This window comes from Indicator indicator, chromosome 2, assembly GCF_027791375.1.
Source record: "Indicator indicator isolate 239-I01 chromosome 2, UM_Iind_1.1, whole genome shotgun sequence".
Classification (NCBI taxonomy): domain Eukaryota; kingdom Metazoa; phylum Chordata; class Aves; order Piciformes; family Indicatoridae; genus Indicator; species Indicator indicator.
This window is the reverse complement of record NC_072011.1, coordinates 37,471,909-37,496,350: the sequence shown is the minus strand read 5'-3', so window position 1 is coordinate 37,496,350 and position 24,442 is coordinate 37,471,909. Positions and strand designations below refer to the sequence as shown.

General features: G+C 41.4%; 2 protein-coding genes across 2 annotated transcripts in view; one reads left to right on the top strand and one right to left on the bottom strand.

Annotated features, from left to right (window-relative positions):
• The window catches only part of AHCTF1 (AT-hook containing transcription factor 1), a 38,717-nt gene extending 37,780 nt beyond the window's left edge, over positions 1 to 937 (top strand). The window contains exon 35 of the mRNA XM_054393056.1: positions 467 to 937. Within this exon, the coding sequence (XP_054249031.1) occupies positions 467 to 659 (193 nt within the window). The 3' untranslated portion in view covers positions 660 to 937. The remainder of the gene's footprint in view (positions 1 to 466) is intronic.
• Positions 938 to 8,880: 7,943 nt separating this feature from the next.
• On the bottom strand, positions 8,881 to 20,709 carry SCCPDH (saccharopine dehydrogenase (putative)). Its single transcript, XM_054393085.1, has 12 exons — positions 20,505 to 20,709; positions 20,191 to 20,303; positions 19,225 to 19,305; positions 18,630 to 18,759; positions 16,093 to 16,142; positions 14,783 to 14,913; positions 14,171 to 14,288; positions 12,124 to 12,243; positions 11,941 to 11,997; positions 11,317 to 11,428; positions 9,864 to 9,945; positions 8,881 to 9,421 (listed from the first exon to the last, which is right to left on the bottom strand). Exons 1-12 carry the CDS (start codon positions 20,707 to 20,709, stop codon positions 9,316 to 9,318), a joined length of 1,305 nt encoding a protein of 434 aa, XP_054249060.1. The 3' UTR covers positions 8,881 to 9,315.
• Positions 20,710 to 24,442: the final 3,733 nt, after the last annotated feature.

Here is a 24,442-nt window from a genome sequence, read left to right as displayed (position 1 = left end):
AGTGTAGTTTTCTAAAGGAAATGGAAAAAGGAGGGGATAGAAAAAAGGGCAAGTGGATACTCTATGCAATGACGCTTACATTGTCTTATTTCACCTTATGAAACCACACTCTTTGGGTCTTTAGTTCCCCGTACAAGGCAGGAGTAGGTCAGAAAACGAGTCAAGAAAACTTGTTTCTGGGTATGTTTTCTGCTTGCTTTTGGAAAACTGGGGACATTTGCCTTTTAAAAGGTGGAGTGGAGGGCTTTGAAAGCTCATATGAATAGTTGCTGAGAATGCTTGGGACAGTATAGTAAGGAACGAAAGCAAAAGGAAGCTTGTTTTTTGTACCTTTTCTGCCTTGATCCTATTTAAAAAGACCATGAATAATTCTTTGGTGTTGATTTTGTAATTTCAGAGGGTCTTTTTCCTCTACTAAATTCTATTGGTAATAAAAATAACAATTTGATACTTCTCTTTCTTTCAGAACCACAAGAAAAGAAGGTTCTTGGTCACCTCCACCAGTGGAAATAAAATTAATCTCTCCCTTTGTAAGTCCAGTGGATGGAACAAAAAGCAAACAGAAGGAAACTGCAGATGTGGCAGAGAAGACTCTGAGAAAGAACAAAAAAAGACTGACTAATTTTCCAAAGCCAGTTGTGCGCCGGAAGATGCTGTAACTGTTTTTTAAGTTTATAATGTACACACCACTGTTTGTAAAGTCATCAGAATTGTGTGGCTTAGTAAAAAGGGAAAAAACCAAACTAATTTGGGAGAGATAATTTATATAAATTATTGTAAAATTTCATAAACAAATGGTCTTCAATAAGTAACTCCATATGGAGTGTGATTTCCTCAGTCAATGCAGTTTTCTATTTTATATTAAGACTTCATACATTTATATAATATGTAAATACAGCTTATTTTAGGAATGTTAAATAAAAATGTATACTTCACAATATGGTTACTGTCTGATAGCTTTTTGAGGGAATAATGGGATGGCCTGTGTTGCTCAGAAATTTTAAAGTTGGTTTGCAAGAGTTGCTGAGGCCAAAAGCTTTTAAGCTTAGAGAAGTTCACTTAAAATTCCCAAAACAAGTAAACATTTAAAATATGTTAGTTTAAATTTTATAAGTGTTTGACATTCTGGCACAAATAATTGGTATCACAATACAAAGTGGTAATTTCTTACATTCATGGTTAAGTTGTACTGTATTGAAATCAGAATGTAAACAATTGCATTTTAAGCTGTGCAATATTTTTTTTTTAATTTGTCTTAAACTTTGGGAAAGCTGCTCATTAGTTGATAAAACTAGTCACACCTCAAATGTTTCACTGTTTTTTACAATTTGTTGTCAGCAAAAAATTTACTACATAAAGTGCAATGCTTCCAATAGCATATCAAACTAAAAATCAAATTACCCAAATACTTTGAAATTTGAACTAAATTTTTTTTCTTACAATTAATAAGAATACTACTATAATGGAAATTATTCTTGCTGTAAACATATTTTGCAGTATCTGAAGCCTGCATATCACAGCACTGAAAATCCTGATGGTAAAGCTAACGACAGTCTGAAAAAGGTACAAAAATGTACAGGTATCTCAGTTGCAAACAATATTTTTGAATAATTATTAATAATCTTGGGTTATGGAATAAATGTTCAAGCTTCAATTTATAAAAATAACTTCAAAAAACTATTCTTTTAAAAGCAGATATGGAAGTACTATTTTGATGTTCAGTCTTTCAGACAACGGATTATTTTTATGTATGTTAATTTATATATGGATGCAACTTGGAAGACTACAGAATGGTGGAACCTGACATTAAACTTTTCAATTAGTAAAAACTACTACAGTTAGTCTAAGAAATAATTTATTGGTGAACTCTAATACCTTGTACATGGTGGATGAATGTATTAGTAACAGACTAAACTCGTAAAAGAAGCTTCTTCTGGGGTCATGATTTTTCTGTCTCGGAACAGATCATTCTAGAGAAGCAGTTGTGTGCACTTGGATATTTTTCCCCTTAGGAGTACTCGTAACTAACAAAAGCCTAAAAAAATGCCAAATTTTGACACTGTGAAAGTGGCAGTTTGAGAGAGACCTTTCAGTCAGGTTAGTAATTATTTATTTTGTACTTGAACTACACTATAAATATGGGCAAAGAGGTAAGGGAGGGCAAATTCTAGCAATATTTTTTTTTAATCGATACTGTACAGAAATGCAATGGATAGCTCAGAAATTGGGGTAAAAGATCAGACTTTCAAAACTGGAATAGAAAGTGGATGTCAACTCTAAATGTATGTTTTGCATAGTGCGCAAGAGTATTTATACAATGCTCCTATTCTGATCAAACATGAAATGCTAGTAAAGATTGCTTAATGGGTTTTAACATGCTTCTCTTATTTATACTTGCAGTGTATTTTTTGTAGGAAAATAAATTAGAACAAATGAAAACATGATATGAGCTAATTTTATTAATAATTTGTAGTATTTAAGCCCTTTATTTTGTAACCAGCTCAGCTGAATTATCCTCATTTCACAGTGCTTTGGAGGAATGAAGAAAGCAATGGTGGTAACAAGAAAATTGGCATGAGATTTAATAATTTTCTAAAGGTTTGTAATAGTCTAGTAATTTTTTACTTAAAAGGGATTTTAATCCAATTATATGTTAAAATGTTTTCCTCCATGATTTTTCAGTTACTTAAATTCACTGCATAGTTCTTGGGTGCTGACCAGTTTCCCTAGGGAGCAGTTTAAAAAGGAGTGTAAGCGTAACATGCGATGAGGAATGGGATTTCAGAAAGGTGAAGGACATAGAAGGAAACTGAAGCAAAAATGGGCACTGGGAATTTAGAGCCTGAGAAAAGGAATAGCAGCTAGCTAAATGTCAAGATAGCAACTCAGAGCTGGGTATAATGGAGAAAATCGATTCTGCATGGGTGGGTTTTGTGTAGGCTTGCGATCAGCACGTGAAGGACCGACTGAAAAAGATCATTTCAACAAGGGTGAGAAAGATTCAATGTGCTGGCAGCAGGGATGAACTGGGAAGATAACTGCCTGTTGAAAGGTTAAAATAGCTTAGGAGCGAGTGGCTGAGCAAGCTAGGAGGGATCATAGAGAAGTGCAGATGTTTGCACATACATCTAAGAGGGAGATAATGTTCATGGTGTCAGAGAAAGGCATGACAGGCCTGTGAAAGAAAGAGGCAGTGCATTGTGGTGGATACATGCAGAAGGCTATGGGGCACAGAGTAGAAATTCTCTTGTGAGCAAGGTGAGAGTTTCCCAGGAGCTACTCAGTATAGTTCATCACTAAAAAGAGCAATTCTGGGAAATTTGCTTGAGAAGTCTGGGATTTTTTTTCTACTCCTAAATAAAAGCTGGAATTTCTGAAGTGTTTTGATGCATCTGCTTTCATCTAATGTCAGATTGCTAATTAATTGTGCATCTGTATTTTGGGAGCTGTAACCCCAGAGAAAATTCCACTGGAATGTTGCCATGAGATAGCAGACTCACCTTCAGAAAGAATAAAAGTAGGTGTAATGGCAGTTCTTATTTCCAGGCAATGTAGTAGGAAGTATTAGTGAAAGAACGATCAATGTTAATTAGATGAAAGGCTGTTGTTAGAAGGGAATTTGTCAAGAAAATAAATGTTTCAGTAGAAATGGTTCCCTGAGTTACCTCAGAGGGTTAACGCAAATATTTGTAAGACTTCGTTCTTCAAATGTTCAGAAGCCGAGGCTGATGAAAGTATTCACTCCAGGTTGTAACATGAAGGAGAATTACAGCAAATCTATTTTACTTTTGATAGCCACACGGCGCTTTAAGTGTCACTTCACATTGACTTAGTTTATTTGCCTTAGTATTTGTACCTGCCCAGTGTGCAAATGAATGTGCAGATAACCAAGTAGTTTAATCCCCCATCAGAACTTCCTCTCATGGAAGACTACTCTCAGGGTTGTCAGTGCAATAAGTTTATTTGCTGCAACTGCATCAGCTCCCACGTAATTACAAGGAGAAGCCAATCCATAGTTTCTCATGAGTTGTTAGGCAATACTTGTAACCTATTGGCCTAGGCCAGTCTGAAAGTAGAATTTCAAGTAATAAGATAGCATTTCTTTCTTTTTTTTTTCCTCTTTCTTTTTGTACTTTTCTGTGCAAAACTTAGAGGTTTCCATTCCAGGAATGCTTGCTTTTTTTTTTTTTTTTTTTTTTTTTTTTTTTTTTTTTTTTTTTTTTTTTTTTTTGCCAAAGTAGTCAATATAATTAGTCTCTTTGATATGCCTGGAGATAAATGTACTGTGGCTCCTTTTGAATTAAAGCTGTTCCTAAAATAAAATGCATTTTCCAAAGCACTGTGCTGTGTGGATGACCAGTATGTGAAGGAGAGGGAAAAATGCAAGCTGCTGTTACTGATGTGTCTGTTCATTCAGGCCACTTATTCCTTGGCTGTGTATCATCTGGCACGGTTCAAGAGCAGACTTCTCCCACAGCAGTCACTGGTGTGGTGTGTACTGCTGTTGAACTAGGTTTTAATCCAGAGTAGAATATGATTGGTGAATGACTGATTGCTTGTATTTAGATTCCACAACTGTCATTTTAATAGAAGGATGCAGGAAGGAGGTGTGTGGTTTCTGTCAACATCAACAGCACAAGCATGTATGACGCTAGGAATCCAGGGTACAGCAAAGCCTTTGCTTTTGATCCAGTCTATTGGTCTTATAGTGGCTTCCTCGAGGACAAGAATGGTATCCTTATCCCAGCAGAATCAACAGTATGGCAGGCCAGATAAGACTTTATTCAACAAACCTGGTTGTTTGAAGCATTATCTAGACTTAATCCACATCCGTCATCCTGGAACTCAAAATTGCTGTCAAGCATGTTTGCAAATCTTGATTCCTAATTTAAATTTTTAGTGGGGGGCACTCCAGCAAGGCAGCAGTGATTGTATATGCATTTACTTGATCATCTCTGAAAAGGATGTTTTGTAGACAGAAGTCATTCAAGACCTTGGTCAAGGAGTGCTGGAGTGCCCCTGGCAAGGTTATAATGCCACTGCTGCCATATGGATAGCCCAGTTCAGGGAAGACCTTTTCTATGGCTGAACACAGTGCAAACAGTGGCCTGGTGCCCATTGTGTGTGAAGAGCTCTTCAAAGCACCTGCAATCAAGAAAAGAGCAAGCAGTACTAGGTAGAATTAGCAGAGTGTGACATTTATTTCCTAGATCTTTCCAGACTGTACTCAGTTAATTTCCAGTTAGTGAAAATACAAAGTGTAACCATACGGTGCAGCTTCCAGTACAAGCCTAGCTGATGTAGTGCAGCTAGAGTTACAGATAAGCCCTAAAATCATGATTTGTCACAGGTGTAATTATTTGATCCTTGACATGAGACTCAAAAATGTTAATTTTTAGTAAACTTTTTTAACAGCTCTTCAAACACAGATGTCCTTTGCACAGGGTATTGATGATAGTCTTTGCAGCACCTCAGTAAAGTAATGCTTTCTTCATAGTGCAGAACATCTTTGGCATGCTATGCCTCATGTACAGTAGGAGTGATGTAAAAACATCACATCTGGCAATACAGCACCCATTCCATAGCACACTTCACTCCCATGCAGTAGTACCTTATATCTCCTGAAGGCTGCTTGTAATTTACTCCTTTGTTACCTCCCTCACGAACTCTTGTTTTCTCCACCCACCCTCCCCAGAGCATGCAGAAATGTTCACAAATGGCCTCACTCTGTCACGTTTGATTTCCTCTGACATTATCCACTGTGTGCCCCTGTAAGTGCGACAGTAAAAATTCACACTCAGGATGTTTGGGGCTGGAAAGGACCTCAGGAGATCATCCCACTTGCTATACCAACATGGCAATGCAAAACCCTATCTGAAGTTGAGATACTCTGATTTTAGACAGTTCTTGGACACAGGAAAAAATACTATGTCCTGCATCTTTGTTTTTACTTTTTATTCTTAATCATAGTCTTTCTTTTGGAATTTAGTGGATTTATTGCTGTAAAGCTTAACTTTTAATGCCAATGTCTGCCAGACAGTGAAGGGATGTTACAAATATGCTAATTTCTCCTCCTGGGCTTCAAGCACCCAGCCTGTGCACCCCAGACCTGCAGGTGTTTCTGTCCCAAACCCATGGGTGTGGCTGCTGCTTTCCTGTTTGCAGCTTTGGCCAGCACTGACGCTTAGTGTCCACATGCACATGCCTGACAACATGGCTGGCTGTGCAGGCTCCCAGAGATAAGGCCATGCCTTTAACATCCCCACAAGCCTCATACCCAGCTTGCTGCAATTGAAGCTCAGGTGTGACACCACCTGTTACTTCCTCTGCAAGTTCCCATGCCCAACCATGTTTCCAGAGCCCCAGAAGTTCAAGCCCAGCTATGGTCTGGGTCCTACCCACCCTGGGTTGGGAGCTCCAGTTGTGGAGTGCATGTGTCCAATGTGCCCCTCTCCAAGGGGAGAGAGCAAGTGCTTGTACTGGAACAGGCTACCTAGGGATGTGGTTGAGGTACTGTCCCTCGACACAGTCAAGGATCAGATCCTAATGGCCCTGGGCAGCCTGATCTAGTTGGAGGTGTTCCTGGTCACTGCAGGGGGGTTGGACAAGATTACCTTTGAAGGGTCCCTTCCAATCCAATGCTGTTTCGACCATCTTAGTACAGAGATGGTCTCACAATGTAGATTAAATTTACCTTGAAAGTGGAACTCTGGAAATGAGTTTTTAAAAGATGGTAGAGCCAAAATAACTACCCTGTGCTCAGCCATAGTCTACCTTAATTTTTGCTCTAAGGGTAACAACTTTTTTTCTTATTATAATAACCAATTTTGACTATAGATCTTTTCCTAGGGAATAGACCAGGAAGCCTGGTGACTCAAGATTAGAGAAGACCTGCAGCAAGGTTTTTTAAGCAGCCACTTTTAAAGTTGGTGCCTTGTGATATTTACGGAAATCAAGAGGTTATTGGAACAAGGGAATAAGACAAGACCAAGAGCTACAACTGCCATGAATGCCTGCATTCATGTGGTCATTACCATCTAATTCAAACAGGTGTAATGTGCAGGGACTGTTTTCCTTTGCATTTTGAATGAACTTAGTCCTGCTAGATGCACCATACTCTTTTGCCATTGGAGCAGGGGACGAGCAATTATTACTTGTTGCTCAGTCCTGAAATAGTAAAGATTTGTTTTTAGCCACACCTTTGCAGTTCTCCTATTTAAAGCAATCAATATACATAGATATATCTCTCTCTGCATAGTGTTCCTGTATTAGTAACTGTTACAACCTATTTCCTCTGCATTTCTGTAGAGTACTATTTTCTGTATCTTAATAATGTCAGAGCAATTACCTGTTAATTTTCCCTGCTGTTGATACCATATTTTAACAGATTTTTCTTATGAAGCAATCACTAAAAATTGTCATCTATAAAACTGGTGGACGTGGCAGGAAGCAAAAGACAAAAATCACCAGGATCTAACAGACAGAATGAAGAAATGCTGTAAATCTGAGTCCAATTACATTAGGAAATCTCATCAGGTTTGTTTAAGTCCTTTACTGTGAAGTAAAACATAAATTTCTATAAATGGAAAAAAAATATCTTCACTCAGGATTCTTTGCTGTGTGGATAATAAAGTTACTTAATAAAGCTTGAAGGGTACAAAAGCACAAATGTACTGAAGCATATACATAAGCATGAATATACTTGAAGTTTTTAATCTGGCAGCTTTATGCTGTTTTGTTTCATCTCTAAATTTTCTTTTGATAGTTATGCTTATACTGTTCACATCTTTTCATTTTCCCTTAGTCCTCTGCCTTAAGCTGCTACAGGGAAGAGACTGCTGCATATTTGCCATTTGCCAGATAATAAAGACTGAAGGTGATAGAGCTGACAGAGAGCATTTTGGTGAATGTCAGTAATTTTCAGAGCTTTTAAAAAATCTGCTGTTAGAACAAAAATGCATCTTCCAGAAGTCACATGGCTGCCTGAACCACTCTAATTGGTGTAGCACCATCGTCGGACTCCGACAAAAAAACCCACCCAAACTATGTACAGTGCATTGAAACGCAGAGTGAAACCTTGCTCTTGCTTGCAGCATGTTGAAGGAAATCTGGCAATTGAACAGCCTCGCCCATTTAAGAACAAGGTGGTTTTTTTAGCTGGTAATCATCCCACGTAACTGGTGAAGCCCTGAAGATCTAATCTGGGCAAAGTTCAGCACGCAGGCCTGTAACCGGTTGCACAGCAGCTATGAGCCATCGCCTCGCCGCCGTGCGCGCACCGCCCGCATCACCGCACTCACCGGGCCCGCGCAGCTGAGCACCAGCCGGCTCTGCCTCGCCACGGCGGCCAGCGCAGCCGCGTCCGCCCCATCGCACAGCGGCACGCCGACCTCCGCCTTCCCTGCATACGCGCACCGCCCGCTGTGCCGACGGGCCCGTCCCTTCCCTCCCCGGGCCGAGGGACCACCTCCCTCCGTTCGCCTCTCAGCCCTCCCCCTCACACCCGTCCACGGGTGGCGCCGCGCCGCACGACCCCTAGCCACGGTCCGTACCCAGCCTCTCGGCCGCTGCCCTCGCCATCTCCTCCACCACAAACTGGCCGGTGAAGCCCGAAGGCCCGAACCGCCACCAGGTCGTAGGGCCGCCCGGGTTCCCTGGCCCCGCTGCCTCCATGAGGGGGAGGCACCGCCGCACTACCGGCCCCGGTCAGATTGGCAAACCTTAGGCTCTGTGCTTTCTCATTTTTCAGCACAGCTCACTAGAGGCAAGGGCATAAGGATGGAGGTTAACGTACCTTAAGACAAGTACAGAGTCAGCTGACCTTTATTGTAGTCCAGGAAAAAAATACAAATCTATTGCTCTAAGAAGCAACAACTACTCTTTTATTCCACTATGGAGACTGAGGTCTTGCTAGAAAGAACACCACGAAGTAATAGCACCTGTCCAAACGGGTATGAGGAGCAGCTAGTGGTTTCATCTGCTAAGGCACTTTTTATCCAAGGGCAAAGCAAGAAGGCTGTGGTTAAGTGTGAAGCAGATTCTATCAATGGCTCTACTGGATGAAAAAGATTAAACAAAAATCTAGAACTAGAACCCAGTAAATTGTTGATTTAATATCTTTATAAATTAAAATCCATACCCTTGACAGGTTTGTTCACTACAGCAAATAGCAGAATATTAAACTCTATTTTTCTTCTATTCTGCTGCAAACAATAGCACAGTGAAACTATTTTGTTATTAGACTTTCACAGCCAAATGAGTTTTATTGGAGTTAGACCCAGGCAAGGTGGTAGCTCATAAAATTACGTTTTGACTTCAGACTTCAGCCTTGCTAATAACAGAGAACTCAACACCACGTTTGTTGAGGCGATCAATCAGTTTTGTTTTGGAGAAGACAGCTCCTGGAGAATATACACCACCCCTGTTAATGAAAACCAAGAGTTACATTAGTGGTACAGTGTTGAGTGACCTTTTTTGAAGTCAGTGATGCATTTGCCTGCCTAAAAAAGAAAAAGCCAGTCCCTCCCACAAGAAAGCATATGAAGAATTTGACAAGTTAGTACATTAACAAGTTCTTTTCTGTCTCCAGCAAACTCAACAGAAACCATTCTGTTACCTGAAAATACAGACACTGATGCAATAGATCATGCAACAGTGTAACTAAAAAGCTGTGACTATGTCCTTTGAAATTAAAAGGCAGTTAAGTGACTTGAAATCAGCTTGTGCTGATCTCCCTTGCATAGCCATTTGGGTGAGGTTAAATACGACTCTACAGCATTATGAGAACTGGATTTTTGAAGAGAAACATAGGCATGCAATAGCTTTGATAGAGATCAACCTGTTGTCCATGGGGAAGTACTTACTGTTTAGGCAGACAAGCTGTATCTTCCAGAAGAGATACACCTGCTTGAACCATTGCAATTGGTGTAGCAACATAGCCAGGCTCTGACAAAACCAAAACAAAACAACAAAAAAACCCCAGTGTGTTGAAACATAGACTGTAATCTTGCTCTTACCCTACTGCATGCTGAAGAACAATCTCTTTGGCAATGAAACACCCTTCCCCACTTGAGAACAATGTTTTTTAACTGATAATCATCCCAAGTAGCTGGTGAAGTCTAATCTGGACAAATACTGCTTCAATGCACAGACCTACAACCACCCAACAACCATGAGCCATCATGTCACAGCAACAGAGGGCTCTCTGTTACAGCAAGAGCTCTCACAGAATGGTAGGGGTTGGAAGCCAGATCAGGATGACCTAAAGCAGATCACATAGGAACATGTCCAGGTGGGTCTTGAAAAATCTCCAGAGAGGAAGACTCCACCACTTCTCTGGGCAGCCTCTTCCTAGCACCTTCAAAGTAAAGAAGTTCTTTCTCATGTTTAGATGGAACTTCCTATGTTCAAATTTATGCCAATTACCTCTTGTCCTGTCACTGGGCACCACTGAGAAGAGTCTGGCCCCATCTTCCTGACACCCACCCGTTAAGATATTTGTAAGCATTAATATGATCCCTCCTCAGTCTCCTCCAAGCTAAATAGCCCCAGCTCTCTCAGCTTTTCCTCAAATGACAGATGTTCCAGTCCACCAATCATCTTAGTGGCCCTGCGCTAGACTGCCTACAGTAGTTCTTTGTTCTTCTTGAGCTGGGATGCCCAGACCTGCACACATCACTACAGATGAGGCCTCACTAGTGCAGAGTAGAAGGGCAGAGAACCTCCCTTGACCTACTGGCCACACTTCTCTTAATGCGTCCCAGAACGCATTCCAGCTTTCCCCATCCTGTGCTTCAATTCAGACTTTTGCTGTGAGACTGCTGCATTCAGCTATACTTCATCAACTCTTCTCTGAATATTCATTCTTGCTGTCTGAAAACTTCACTTCAGGTGTCATATACCCTCAAAGGAATGACCTGAACACAAGTACGTCCTAGCTAGCAATGATACCATGCCAGATCTGTTTAAATTCACTCACAGGGGACTAGAAATAAACATGTAGTAAGCCCAGGATGTCACAACTGAAAGCTCTCCCTAAAGCACCTTCCCTGAAACTGTTCTACACTTCCTGTATCAATTTTCATTCTTGCAAAGTTGGAGGGAAAAAGAATGACAATAATGCAAATGAACTGACTAGTTCAAAAGACAGGTCGTGATGAATACTAGCATCCAAGGCAATACACTCTGTAAGGCTGTTGGCTTCGTCCGTATTGCAAGTGAATTGTCAAGGGTGAAAGCAATGGCAGGGGAACCATAAACCTATTTTAGAGTAAGGAATGTGAGGCAGAAGCAGTTAGCTGCACCTGACATACATACCTGGCCCTTTCACTTCAGTGCAGATCTTTACATTTGGTTTGCCATTCTGGGGATCCTGCCCCTCACTGTAACCCTCGCCAAAAAAAGTCATTGTGAACGAGGTTCCATCCATCTGTAGTGGACAAGACAAGTGTGGTCAACAAAAGTGACACACTTATACCAGGCAGTTACAAGTAGCAGATGCAATATCTATTGTGGTAAATACTGTGATCCATCTAAGCACGACTACTTAATGTTGAGTCTTTGCCTACAAGGCACAATTTGGTCCAAGTTTTTAACACCTTTCACTATTGGAACTGTTCTAAAGTACACTTTTTCTCTCAGTGCTTTCAGTCCTGGGTTTTTGTTACTCAGTCTCCCTCTGTCACCACCTTTGACAGTCACATTGAGTGCTGCAAGCCATCCATGTAAATACATCAAACACAGCAACATGATCCATTTTGTCTTGTTTGCGTTCCACATACTTTGGTGTCTAATAGCAGAGAACATGATTATTTAAACATTCAAAGCTACCCAAACAGGCATACACAATATGCATTTAGAAAACATTTCTGAGACTAAGCAATTGACTCTAGATTACTATTCCATCATTACCATATAATGTGATAGAAAACAGTCAGTTACCTGTTTCTGGGTTGGTCCTTTTCTTGTGAAGCGTCCCGCAGAGAAAAATTCTGGATACTATAAAATAGTGGGGGCAGGGGGTGGGGTGGTGGTGAAATCAGAGCAAAAAATCCAAACCCAATACTAAAACAGAGAGGAAAAAATATCTCTGGGCACATAATTAATTGTGTTTTGAATACTTACTTTTGTCAGAAGTTTTCTTCCAAAACTAAACTTCACAAGAAGAAGAAATAAAATGCCAGCAAGCATCAGCTTGATAACAGAGCCAAGACCACCTATGTTCACATAAGCACCATACTGAACCTGAAGCAAAAACATATTTGCAGTGATAGGACTTACATTAAAATGTTTGCATTGATTCTTTTGTTAGAAAAAGCCCCTTCCTCCAAATTCAGATGAATCTGAACTTGATACAAGATACCCGTTTAAGTAAGGCCTCAAACAACTGCCTCAGTTATAAACAATTCTTTGAATAATGCTTCACTTTATAGTTCATTAGAAGACACTATAAGTGGAGTGGTGAAAAGAGTAAGCATAGTAAAAAAGAGTGGAAAACCTGAAAGGATTATGTGTTTTGGTATCTGATATCAGGCTGCTATCCTGATACCTGCCCTTCCTCCTCTTTGTGCTTTAGTTTACGAGAAGCTGAGGCCTTACTTTAAAGTTGTGGAATAGCAATGGCAAGCCTTCTCCTTAGTTGTTTCCAAGTACATCTTTAGAAGCGCTCTCTCACCTGCACCTCCTAACTGATGCCTATGATACTGCTCTGTTACAGTGCTGCTCTTCTCACAGGAGACCATGGGAAAACAAAAACTAAGCTTCATTTCCACCACCACTACTACAAACTGCCTTTACTCTGCACACCAGAGATCCAAGTATCAAGAAAGTCTCTAGATACCAAGTGTCCATGAAAACAGAGAGGGGGGACAAGTCTGCAGGGCTGAGTAGGAATTTGGGGCACAGATGTAGCCTAACCTGTGTTCACTTTGATAAACTGTGTTTTTAGGACATGTATTAGTTTTCCTTGGAAAGATCAGTTACTTAGTGACTAGAGACTTCAGCATCTTTTGAAAAGCTTCTCCCTCCCAATTGAGGTAGAAGTGCAAAATTCTCAAAACACATTCTTACAGACTCAGGTGTGTGCTTAAAATGGCTTCCAGGTGCTTCAGCTCTGAAACCCAGTTTGAATTGGGATGTGCCTGTAACATTTGCACAACAAATTACATCACCAGCAGAGAAGCTTGATTTAGAACTTCTTACAGGCACATCATAACCCAGGGCAGACAGCTCAGAGATACTTGTTAGTTGGCTCTGAAGGCTGCAAGGCTTTCAGGTCTCTTGCTGTTAGAGGTGGAACTTCCTGTGTTCCCAATCTTAAGTGAGAAGAAATATTATTTACTACTCTGAGGGTGCTGGAACCCTGCAGCAGGCTGCCCAGGGAGGTTGTTAAGTCTTCTTCTCCAGATACTTTCAAGACCTGTCTGGATGCATTCCTGTGTGACCTGCCCCGGGTGATCCTGCTCTGGCAGCAGGGTTGGACTCAATAACTGCCAGAGGTCCCTTCCAAGCCCTAACATTCTGTGATTCTACAAACTCTTTCTCTGAATGTTTACTACACTATTCTGACATGACTATAGTTACACAGACTGCAATTCTGGTCTTTTAGAAGCTCTGCTGATATAAAAAAGGTTCTGCACAGGAACAGACTTTGATGTATTTATCATTCCCCAAAACCATGAAGCCTACCTTTCAAATATTTCATGACTCAAGGCTTTCATTTCCTGCAAATACATACTCAGAAATCAGGCAGCATAAGAACCCTATGAGAGACTCTTGTAATTATTATGCTAGCAGCAAATTATTAGCTTTTAATTAGTTATATTATTAGTTATATAATAAAGAATATGTAACTAATATTAAAAGTTATATAATATTAGCTTATAATAAATGATTAGCAAGTAACTTTTAAGCAAGCTCATCAGGCAGAGTATTGAGTAGCATGACACAGGCCTCCAGTGCCACAAGAATCTGGACCACGTTGGGTCAAGTAGCTTCCAAAGGTGATCAAGTCTCAGAACAAGTCTCCTTCTTTATAGGAGCAAAAGTACATCATGGTTCATTACTATTTACCTAACTACAGAAACCCTACACAGATCTTAGGAACTGTTATGACATAAAGGGAAGATTCATTCAAAGTGCCAATAAAGGCAGAGTGGTAACAGTAACTTACAGGAGTTTCCTTCAAATCTGTGTGCAAATAACGCTGAGATCGTTTCACAACAGAAACATCAGATCCCATGAATGGAATGCAGTACTCTTTGAATTCTGGACTGTAAAACACAAATCCTCTGCAAACAGAAAAAAAACAAAAAAAGGCAGAAAGTGTTCAAATGTTAGCCAAACTGAAAGAAACTGACTGCAACAGTCCCACCAATACTAGATTTTTCTCAAGCTTATTTTTATGACATTCATTCTTTCACTGAGCGAAATTTATCCCTGGCTCATTGCAAAGTTCTGTGCACTATAGCAAGGATGAGTTTGATAATCTAAGTAACATTCTCCTCAAAATTATTTTTTCCATTCTACTGATCACTTCTGAAATCAATGTCACTACAAGCCTCTCAAAACAAGTTAAGACTCAGTAAATACTGGGATGTGTTCTATTTTTCACTAATATATGAACAAATCAGTAAAACTGAATCTTTGGTTCTACTAAATGAGCATCTACGTGTTCGTATTATACTGAAGTCCCAAATGCATGTTTTAGTACTTAACAGTACATTAGCAATTTAGGTAATAAATGCTGGAAGTGTTAAAAGACAGCATCTTTCACATCTTATACCTTCTTCTAAGTTTTGCACCAACTACTGGAACAGGAGCATATCCTATCTTCTTTCGAAGCTTCCTCAGGTTGTCTTGATCCGCAACACCATAAACAGCTGATTTCCAAGTCCCATCATGTATACAAGCACCCTGGTGACATACCATGAAACAGTTAAGTAATTCAGTATCTAAAGGTTTCATGTATTATTTTACTAACAACATATGTATTGTGATTACATGCATTAAAGTATACTGAAATGTGGTGGGTTGACCTTGACCGAGTGCCAGGTGCCCCCTAAGCTGTTCTATCACTCCCCTTCCCAGCAGGATGGGGAGGGGAGAAAATAGATCAAAATAAAGGCAGTTTAAAAACCAAAGGCTGCATGCGGAAGCCAAGGAAAACAAAAGATTTATTCTCTACTTCCATCAGCAGGTGATGTCCAGCCACTTCCCAGGAAGAAGGGCTTTAGTACACAGTGATTGCTCCAGGAGACAAACATTGTAACAATAAATGCCCCCCACCTCTCCTCCTTTTATTTTGCTTATACTGCTGAGCAAACTTCATATGATATGGAATATCCTTTTGTTCATATTGAGTCAGCTGTCCTGCCTATGTCCCTTCCCAGGATCTTGCCCACCTCTAGCCTACTGGGTAATGGGGGGAACACTGGAGACAACCTTGATGCTGTGTGAGCACTGCTCACCAGTAGCCAAAACACTGCTGTGTTATCAACACCCTTCTAGCTACGAATACAACACACAGTATTATGAGGGCTGCTACAAGGAAAATTAACTCCAGATATTCATAAGAACAGGCTCTGACTTGGTGCCCATCTGTCAAGATAGGTGATCAGGACAAGAAAAGCAGTATATTCAATTGTTGGGCACGACAGCTGGCTTGGTTTGGGTTATCATTGTGTTATTTTAATAATGATCTTAGAATTATTACATATATTGCACATTATTACAATTATTACATATAGATATTATGATTACATGCACTACACCTCAACCAAAAACCCAACCAAATAGCCAAAGGCTAGGATTACTGGCTGTCATAGTTTACTTTTGTCTGCAAAAACTAAGTAACTCTTGAAACACCTCAACACCACAAACTTTAGGTAGACAGCCTATACAAACGAACCTTACAAAAAGGTGCTGGCTTGAGATAATTTTATGAGCTTCTAAAAAAGAAAACTCCTGGACTCATCATCAATGAACTCCCAGCTTGTTCCTTAATTTGAATTAATGTAATGACACATTCTAATAGGCTGCAATGATGTTATCGAGAATATCTCCGAGTTTCCATAAAGGTACAAACCGACTAACCTCAGGCCCAGACTTCACCTTCAGGAAACTTTCAACAGCAGTTAATGTACCTTTAAGGAAGGAGAAAACATTACTTGCATATACAGTCATTAGTTCACAGAGCCAGACTACATGCTGATAAATACAAGGCTACTGACACTATCAGTTGAAAAGGCAGAGCCACATCTTTATTTCAGTGTAAAATAAACTAAGATTAAGTTCCACAGCTATTTTAGTTAGCAAGTATCAAATTTCTTATGTAAAGTACTTCTAAGGGTACTTACTTAGTACTTACTAAGGGTAACTAATATCTTTACTCATTCAGTTTTTCATTTGCCTTATCTAGTTAATGAGACAATGCAAGTAATCAGGGGGAAAAAAAGAAAATAATATTAAAAACCATATTTGATTTTCCTCCAAGTTTCAAAATGAAGGATGAGGTAGGCTATGAAAATCAAGATGGGACTTAGATTTTGGTGGACCTGAACTACAGAAAAGCAACAAGCAAACAAACAAAACCCCAACCAAAATAAACAAAACAACAATAAAAACAAAAAATGCACAAGCTCTGAAACACATAATATATTCTAAAACATTTAGTTTTAGCACAGCTTGTGTTTTGCAAGGAACACTTAGCTGGGATGAAAGTTGAAACAAAACAGCTCCTCCACACTTTGCTTTGTTTTGCTTTGCTCAGTTCCTTCTGAAATTGTAAAACTCTTACTTGTATGGGAACACTTCAATATAGTTAGCAACTGGCTGAACAGGTGATAATACCACATAGTCAAAATAGGAAGAAATAAAAGACATGTCAATTCCAAACAGGGGTAGGACATGAACAAACACTCATTTCCATGTCTCATCTCTCTTCTTCCCGCAAACCAGATCCAGACTGAGTTTTCTTGCAAGTTGATGACACACTTCAATGTAAAACATTCCCACTCAATAGCAGTTTTAATAGTACATTAAACCAAAACATTTGGATACTCTTATTGGCCTTTCCAACTGAAAGTCAGACCTAATGAACAAAGTATCCTCATTTGAGATTAGGATCGAGTACTATCTGCACACAGTTAAATCATTGCACATCGTTCCTCAAGTACAGTTATTCTCTTTCAGTCACTGTCTAGCTGCTCTTTAAGACAAAGGCATTGTATAGCACTATCTACTTAACACTCACACAACTGCTTCTCAATGCTTGTGAGAGAAAAAGAAAACTTGGGAAACCCAATAACCCACTAAGTTGCGATCCCTTTCCTGCAGCCTTCCTATCCCTACTGTCTCTTCCCTACCGGACTCACTGCACAAGATGCAGTGTGCTGAGGCTTGCCTACGGATCATAGAACGGCTTAAATTGGAAGGAACCTGAAAGACCATCTACTCCAATCTCCATGCAATGGGCAGGGAGACTTCACAACTAGATTCAGCTCTCAAGGCCTCATCCAATCTGGCCTTGAACACCCCCATGGAAGAAGCATCCACAACCTCCCTGGGCAGCCTATTCCAGAGTCCCACCACCCTCTTCCTGAAAAACTTCCTCCTAAGATCCAGTTTAAACATACTCTCCCTCAGCTTAAACGCATTTCCTCTTGTCCTATTGCTAGACACCCTTATGAAAAGTCCTTCTCCAGCCTTCCTGTAGGATCCCTTCAGGTACTGGAAGGCAGCTCTAAGGTCCCCCCAGAGTCTTCTCCCTCAGCTTATCCCCATAGCAGAGGTGTTCCAGGCCTTGGATGATCTTTGTGGCCCTCCTCTGGACTCGCTCCAACAGCTCTGTGTCCTTCTTATGATAGGGACATCAGAACTGGATGCAGTATTCGAGGTGGGGTCTCACAGGAGCAGAGTAAAGAGGAAAAAAAATACCTCTCCTGATCTGCTGGCCACACTCCTCTTGATGCAGCCCAGGATACGACTTGCCTTCTGGGCTGCATGAGTGCACTGCCATCACATGTTGAGCTTCTTATCAATCAATACACCTAAGTCTCTTTCTTCAGAGTGACTTTCAACCCACTCTGCACCCAGCCTGTATTTATGCTTGGGATTGGCCTGACCTAGATGCAGGACCTTGCACTTTGACTTGTTGAACCTCATGCAGTTGTCACTGGCCCACTTCTCAAACATGTCAAGATCCTTCTGGATGGCATCCCTTCCCTCAAAAGTGAGTCCACCACAGTGCACAGCTTGGTGTCATCAGCAAACCTGCTGAGGGTACACTTGATGCCACTGTCTATGCTGTTGACAAAGATGTTGAACAGCATGTCCGTGCCCTGGCCAAACAGCCTGCTGCTGACAACTAAAGGTTTTCATCTCCCTGCGAGCAACATTATCTTGAATCCTTCCTCTGCCTAATGACTAATTTCCTCCAATCTAATGGGAATGTGATCTACTTTAAAATTTTTCCCTACCAGATCTGGTTGGAACTGGTCAGCTAGTAAAGATACACAAAAAAAGAGACTAGAAGAGTTTTTACTTAAGCATTGCTGCTGTAGGAAACCAGGTGAAAGCATAATCTGCATTTCTTTTCTTTTTCAGTGTTAAGGTCTCACTTAGAAAGTCACCTTTCAACTTGTCTCTGGTGTAGAGTACTCCCATATCAGCCGGTATTGAGTCAAAGCCACAGCTGCCAATGACATAGACACCCTTTTCCGCAGCTTTTTGGTTGTATTTCAGGTACATTCCTTCCAGAAACTGAAACACAGCCAGAACAAATATTTTAAGCAGAATTCCCTATTTGGCCGTACCCAGTAATAGCCATTAGCACTTTACCATCATACCATGGCATCCTACATATTTGAAATCATTTATGAGCATATTTAAGACAGGTACATATTCTGGTTTTACAGCATGAGTCACGGCAGCACAAAGAAACATGACCTACACAAAATTTACACATTGAATCAAAGCCAAGACTTGAGTAGAATTCAAATATATTCAGCCTGAAAGGCTCTTGTCGCAAATAAGAAAACTGTACAACTAATTTACATTACTTAAGATTAAGATACTTGAAAATAATCAACCCATCTTAAAATTGTAGCTCAAGAGACAGAATTTGTCTTCCTTTTCAAAAACATTATCAGAAACAGAAAACATACTGAACAAATAGTCCTTCAACAGATCCTTGATATAGAATAGCATTTTTCTACTGTCCCATACCTGGGGTTCTCCACTGATGTCAATGCAGCTTGCACCATTTTCAACACAAGCTTCTACCACAGGCTCCCCAAGGAATCTGTACTATAGAAGGAAAGAACACCACACGGAACAAAATAAAATCCAAACACCACAACTCACCCAACATGCTTTGTCTAACATATGTATCTACAATAAAAGCAAACACTTGGCAGCTATTGATTTTGCTGAAGTGGGCAAAAATGTAGTAGTATTTTCAGGGGAGTGCGAAGAAGGAACTTCACTGGTGAAGGAGTTTGCTGCACTGACTACTCCATCCTGTTTCTCTCATAAGACCACCAAAACAAATTTAATACATCTAATCTCAATTTATGTTTTTTGCACTCAATCTTGGTATATTCTCTAATAAAATATTCTTTATTTCAAAGATGTTATGACTCAAATTCTGGTTCTCATACTTTGAGTCCCTCCTGAATATGCTGGAAGAACAGCTGCTGAAAACTTTAAAGGGATGAAAACTTAAACCAGCAAGTCTATGGGCTTCTTTTCCAGCTCTTTCAACCCTAGCATCACTTAAAAGCTCTTGGCCCATCCCAAAACCCTCCCCATTTTACAATCATTTTTTAATGCTGTCTGTCAAAGAAAAAAAAACAACAACAAAAAAAAGGCAACCAACCAAGCCCGCTGTATTTTAGCGAGATTTGCCTATAAATTAGGCCATCAGAAAATGCAGTGACCAGAAATCGTGGTGAGAAATATTTAAGGGATCACAGTACACGGCTGCACTTTCGGCTCAATTTCAAAAAGTTAGGTTTCATCGGGACAGCTTTAGACACTCCTCCAGCCGTCACAGCAATGCCTGCCCTGAGGAGCACGCAGCCCAGCAGCACGCAACCGAAGAGCAGCGCCTGAGCATCACACGCCAGCCCAGGCACCGCCTGCAGAGCCTGGCGGACGCCGTGCGCGCACCGCCCGCATCACCGCACTCACCGGGCCCACGCAGCTGAGCACCAGCCGGGTCTGCCTCGCCATGGCGCCCAGCGAAGCCGCGTCGGCCACATCGCACAGCAGCACGCCGACCTCCGCCCCGAGCGCCGCCTTCCCTGCACATCGGAGACCGCCGTCAACGACACCGCCCGCTGTGCCGAAGGGCGCGTCCCTTCCCTCCCCGGCGCAGTCCCCTCGGTTCGCCTCTCGGTCCTGCCTCTCACACCCGTCCATGGATAGCTGCCCACGGACGGTGCCCCACCGTCTCCCCCGACGAGACGGGCGGTGCCGCACGACCCCCTAGCCACGGCCCGTACCCAGCCTCTCGGCCGCCCGATCTAGCACTGCCTGCAGCTTCTGCCGGCTCCGCCCGGCCACAGCCCAGCGCAGGCCGCCGCTCAGCTCCCCATCAGCTGCCGTCCGCGCCACCTCCTCCACCACAAACTGGCCGGTGAAGCCCGAGGCCCCGAACACCACCAGGTCGTAGGGCCGCCTGGCCCCATCGCCGCCACCAGCCGCCATCACGACAGACACCACTGCACTGCCAGCCTGTGCCAGGCAGCAACTGCTCTCACGCGCCCCCGCCCTAGCCCCGCCCCATCGCGGAGGGGCGGTGCGCGAAGCTCCCGTTGGGTGCTGGCGGTGGCGTGCAGCTCGCGGGGCCGTGGGCGTGCTCGGCCAGGCGGCACCCGGCTCTTGTTGCGCTCCCAGGCGCAGGCGCGCGCCTCCTGCCGCCCGCGACACCCGCGGCTCGGCCGGCTGCCCTGACCGTGCATACGTAACCTTTGCTCTCATTCCCGCAGCTAGGAAAGTAGCAGAGGTCCTGCCGCTCAAGGAATTTTTGACATACTTTGAAACAAATAAAAGTGCACCAGGCCAGGAAGTTTTAGAACGCAGCAGTTTAAGCAACAATGTCTGTAGAGAGAGGCCATCACGCCTGGTACCTCAGCAGACACTGATTCTACTGATGAGCACAGCACATTACTATGAGTTATTGCCACAAGCATTTCAGCACTAGATGAGCTGTGGACTGCTGCTAATCAAGAAGAAAACCGTAATTGCCTAGAAGCAATTAAATAATTAGTAAAGTAAATAAATTCTCTTCTTCCCACCACCAGCAACAGCAAATACTTCTATTTCACTCAGCATCAAAGACAGAACAAGACAAAGTTTGAAGTTCCTATAGTGGTGGGGAGAAACAGTTGATCCTGCAAAGCCAAGACAGTAAAGAGTATTTGCAACTGCATGGAGTAGTGAGGTCTGGTCATGTCTTCTGAATGCTTCATGGTCAGGCTGCTCATTTGAATTCCAGAGCCTCACAGCAAGTGAAAGTAGGAAGCAACCTTGTGAATCCTGTTTGCTGGCCCTTTATCCTAGGGAGCATCTGCCATATGTAAACTGTTCCTGACAGATCCCTAACTTGGTTTAAAACCTCTAGTGGCAGACACTTTCACACTGTTCCCCAGACAATCCTTTCCCACGCTTTGTTATATATATATGGCTGATGACAAGAAGCTAGATCTCCAGTGGTTTCAGCCCCATACTATTTCTCCTGTTTCTAGAGAACATAAGTAAAAGATTTAATCCCTGAGGAAGATATAAAAAAGATGCTGCAAAGATGGAAACTTCCATGCTTCACTGTTCCCTAGAGTAAAAAGCACTAATCCGTTTGATCTTTCCTCTTCTCTTCTGAACTCTCTCTAGGTGGTTTACATTTTTCTTGAAATCTAGTTAATCTGCTACTAAGCCTTGTATTCACATTGTCAGTGCTAAATTGATTGAGAGGGTTATGTAATGTGCCAAAACTTTCCCGTTTCTACATGCCCCAAACATTTGCCTTTTTAAAAAACTGATTTTGCAAGTGTCACATTGTTAATGCACTTGCAGCTCATGATCTATGCCACCTCACCACTGCTGTCTAGAAGCAGCTGTCTCATCTCTTATACTGAACATTAATGTCCTTTTTGAATAAATTCTAAATCTCCAAGGCAGCAGGAGATCCTCACCTTTAAACATTAGAAGCAACTCCTTGAGCAGTGCTGATGCAGTTGTTTGTAGGCCTACAATCTCAGCTGTATCAGTGAAACAGTATAACAGAGTGGGAAAGGCAAGGACAAAGATGGGGTTTGTGTTCTTTTTAAATCTAGATCATTTTGTTGATCTAGTTTACAGAACAACCCTTCAAAACAAGTTTCTCATGTTAGAGGTCACTGAACATCTCATTAGCCAAGGTGGTTTCTTACTACTGTCCTGTCCTTCCTACACACTGGGATAATTTCCAGCTGTGCTCATAGTACTGTTGAACTCCCCTAAGCCACTTGCCTCTTATGCTCAATTTTTCTCTTCTGCCACTGGTTCTCAAAGTAAAGTCTGTTTTCTTTGAGGCCACTGTCTTTGGTCTTTCACTTTTCTTTTTTCCCTTGCAAAAGCTTTGAAAAAACATTGCATCAAGACGCAAAAGATATCCCCCCCGACAATCTAAAATTGACAAAAATTGTTACTTCTTCAGATTTTGCATTAACATTTTAAATTGTTCAGTGACAGGAGACTTTAAGGAGCCTGCAGATTGCAGAGGGATTCTGACATAGCTTGCAGGGCTGGCTGGATCCTCAGCCTTCTTTCTTCATCCCTTTGCTGGAGAAGCTTACTGCTCTTGCCCTCTCTCCCTCTCCCATATTATTCCCTTCTCACATCTAATCACAGAAAACAAGGCAATTTATCAATCTATGGCTCTGATTCAATCATTTGTTAAGAATTGAGACTGCATAAGCTTCCTCAGGCCATATGTGTTTTGCAAGACCTGTATTGTGTGGTTGGGCAGGGGCTTGGCAAGTACAATCTTGTATGCAGTACTGAGAACCCTGTCTCCTCTCAATGACTGACACTTTACAATGAACTTGGCATACTTAGCCTGTTTATCAATCCACAGCTCTCAATATTTCATCTACTCTTTCAATGTGAGCTATATTTCTTTAAAACATATCAGCTGGAGCAGGGTAGTTCATATAAATTGCAGCTTACAGAAGCAAGAAATCAGGCTTTCAGAGTTGCAGAGGGACACCTGAAAAACCGCTGGAGAGGCATCAAAATGCAAGGCAAACCCTGGATTTCTTTGCTTACATAAAATATCATTAAGGTAGCTCCAACTCATTTTATTCGAGAGAAAGACCTGTGGTTGGCAAGTTGAAAGGTGGATATTTGCAGACATCTCCAGTTTCACTTGAGCTTACTGGGTTAAAAAATAAAAAGAACAGAAATCAACGTCTCCAAGCCAGTTTTTACATTCCTGCATGTGAAACTAAAAAGTAGACTGGTAGGTTTCAAAACAGCAAACATCAAGGCAATATCAAGGCTCTGATTTTAAATGGAAGGCTTACAGCCTTGACTGAAGGCAAAGGTTAACCTGTCTCCCTAGTTAGTGTTGCCAACGCATGATTGCAAATTATTCCGTGGGAAAGCAGTAGGATGATTTACAGTTTTTCCATGTCCAATAGGAAGACAAGAAATGCCAGATCTGCTGTGAGGTGCAATTGTGCAAAGGAGGTTTCCACCTGAATCAGCTTTAGGAGCTCATAAAAAAAAAAAAAAAAAACCCAAAACAAAAAAAACAACAAACTGCTGTTTCTTTTAAAATTTTATCAGATTTGAAGGTGCTTATTTTTTTCTCATGTATCTGCATATAAACACATAGAGATTTCAGTACTTTTTTTAAAGCATCATTTAGCCAGACTGCCTCAGTCTAAAATAGCTTCAACTACTGGAGGTCCCTGCCAATTTCTTTGGGATAGAGAAGCACACAAGCACATGTGCATGCATGCGTGCACACACACACAAGCCGTATGTTTTCAAATTCCGTAAATAAAAAGGAGCATGCCTCCCTTTTCTAGCTTCTCCTCTTCCACCTGCCACCTGAAGTCTCTGGCAGGATCTGAGGAGTTGGTGTAACCATTATAAAAACACTTATATGTTCCTTAATTTAGTATAGTAGGTGTTCAGATAAAATCATTCCTATCTATATTTATATATTCATGGACATCAGTCTTTGTGGTAAAGTTTTTTATGCTAATTTTTATCTTTAGGGTGCTTTTTCTTTGTTAGAGTGTAAATGTAGGTGTTTTTCCATGACTACTTTTTAATTAAAATAATAATAAAGCAGCAGAAAGAGTACATTATGATGTCAGTTGCACAATGCTGTATGAAGGCATATTTTTTTAAACACAGTGTGGTAATTGTCTTGCACGCCAAAGGATGAAAT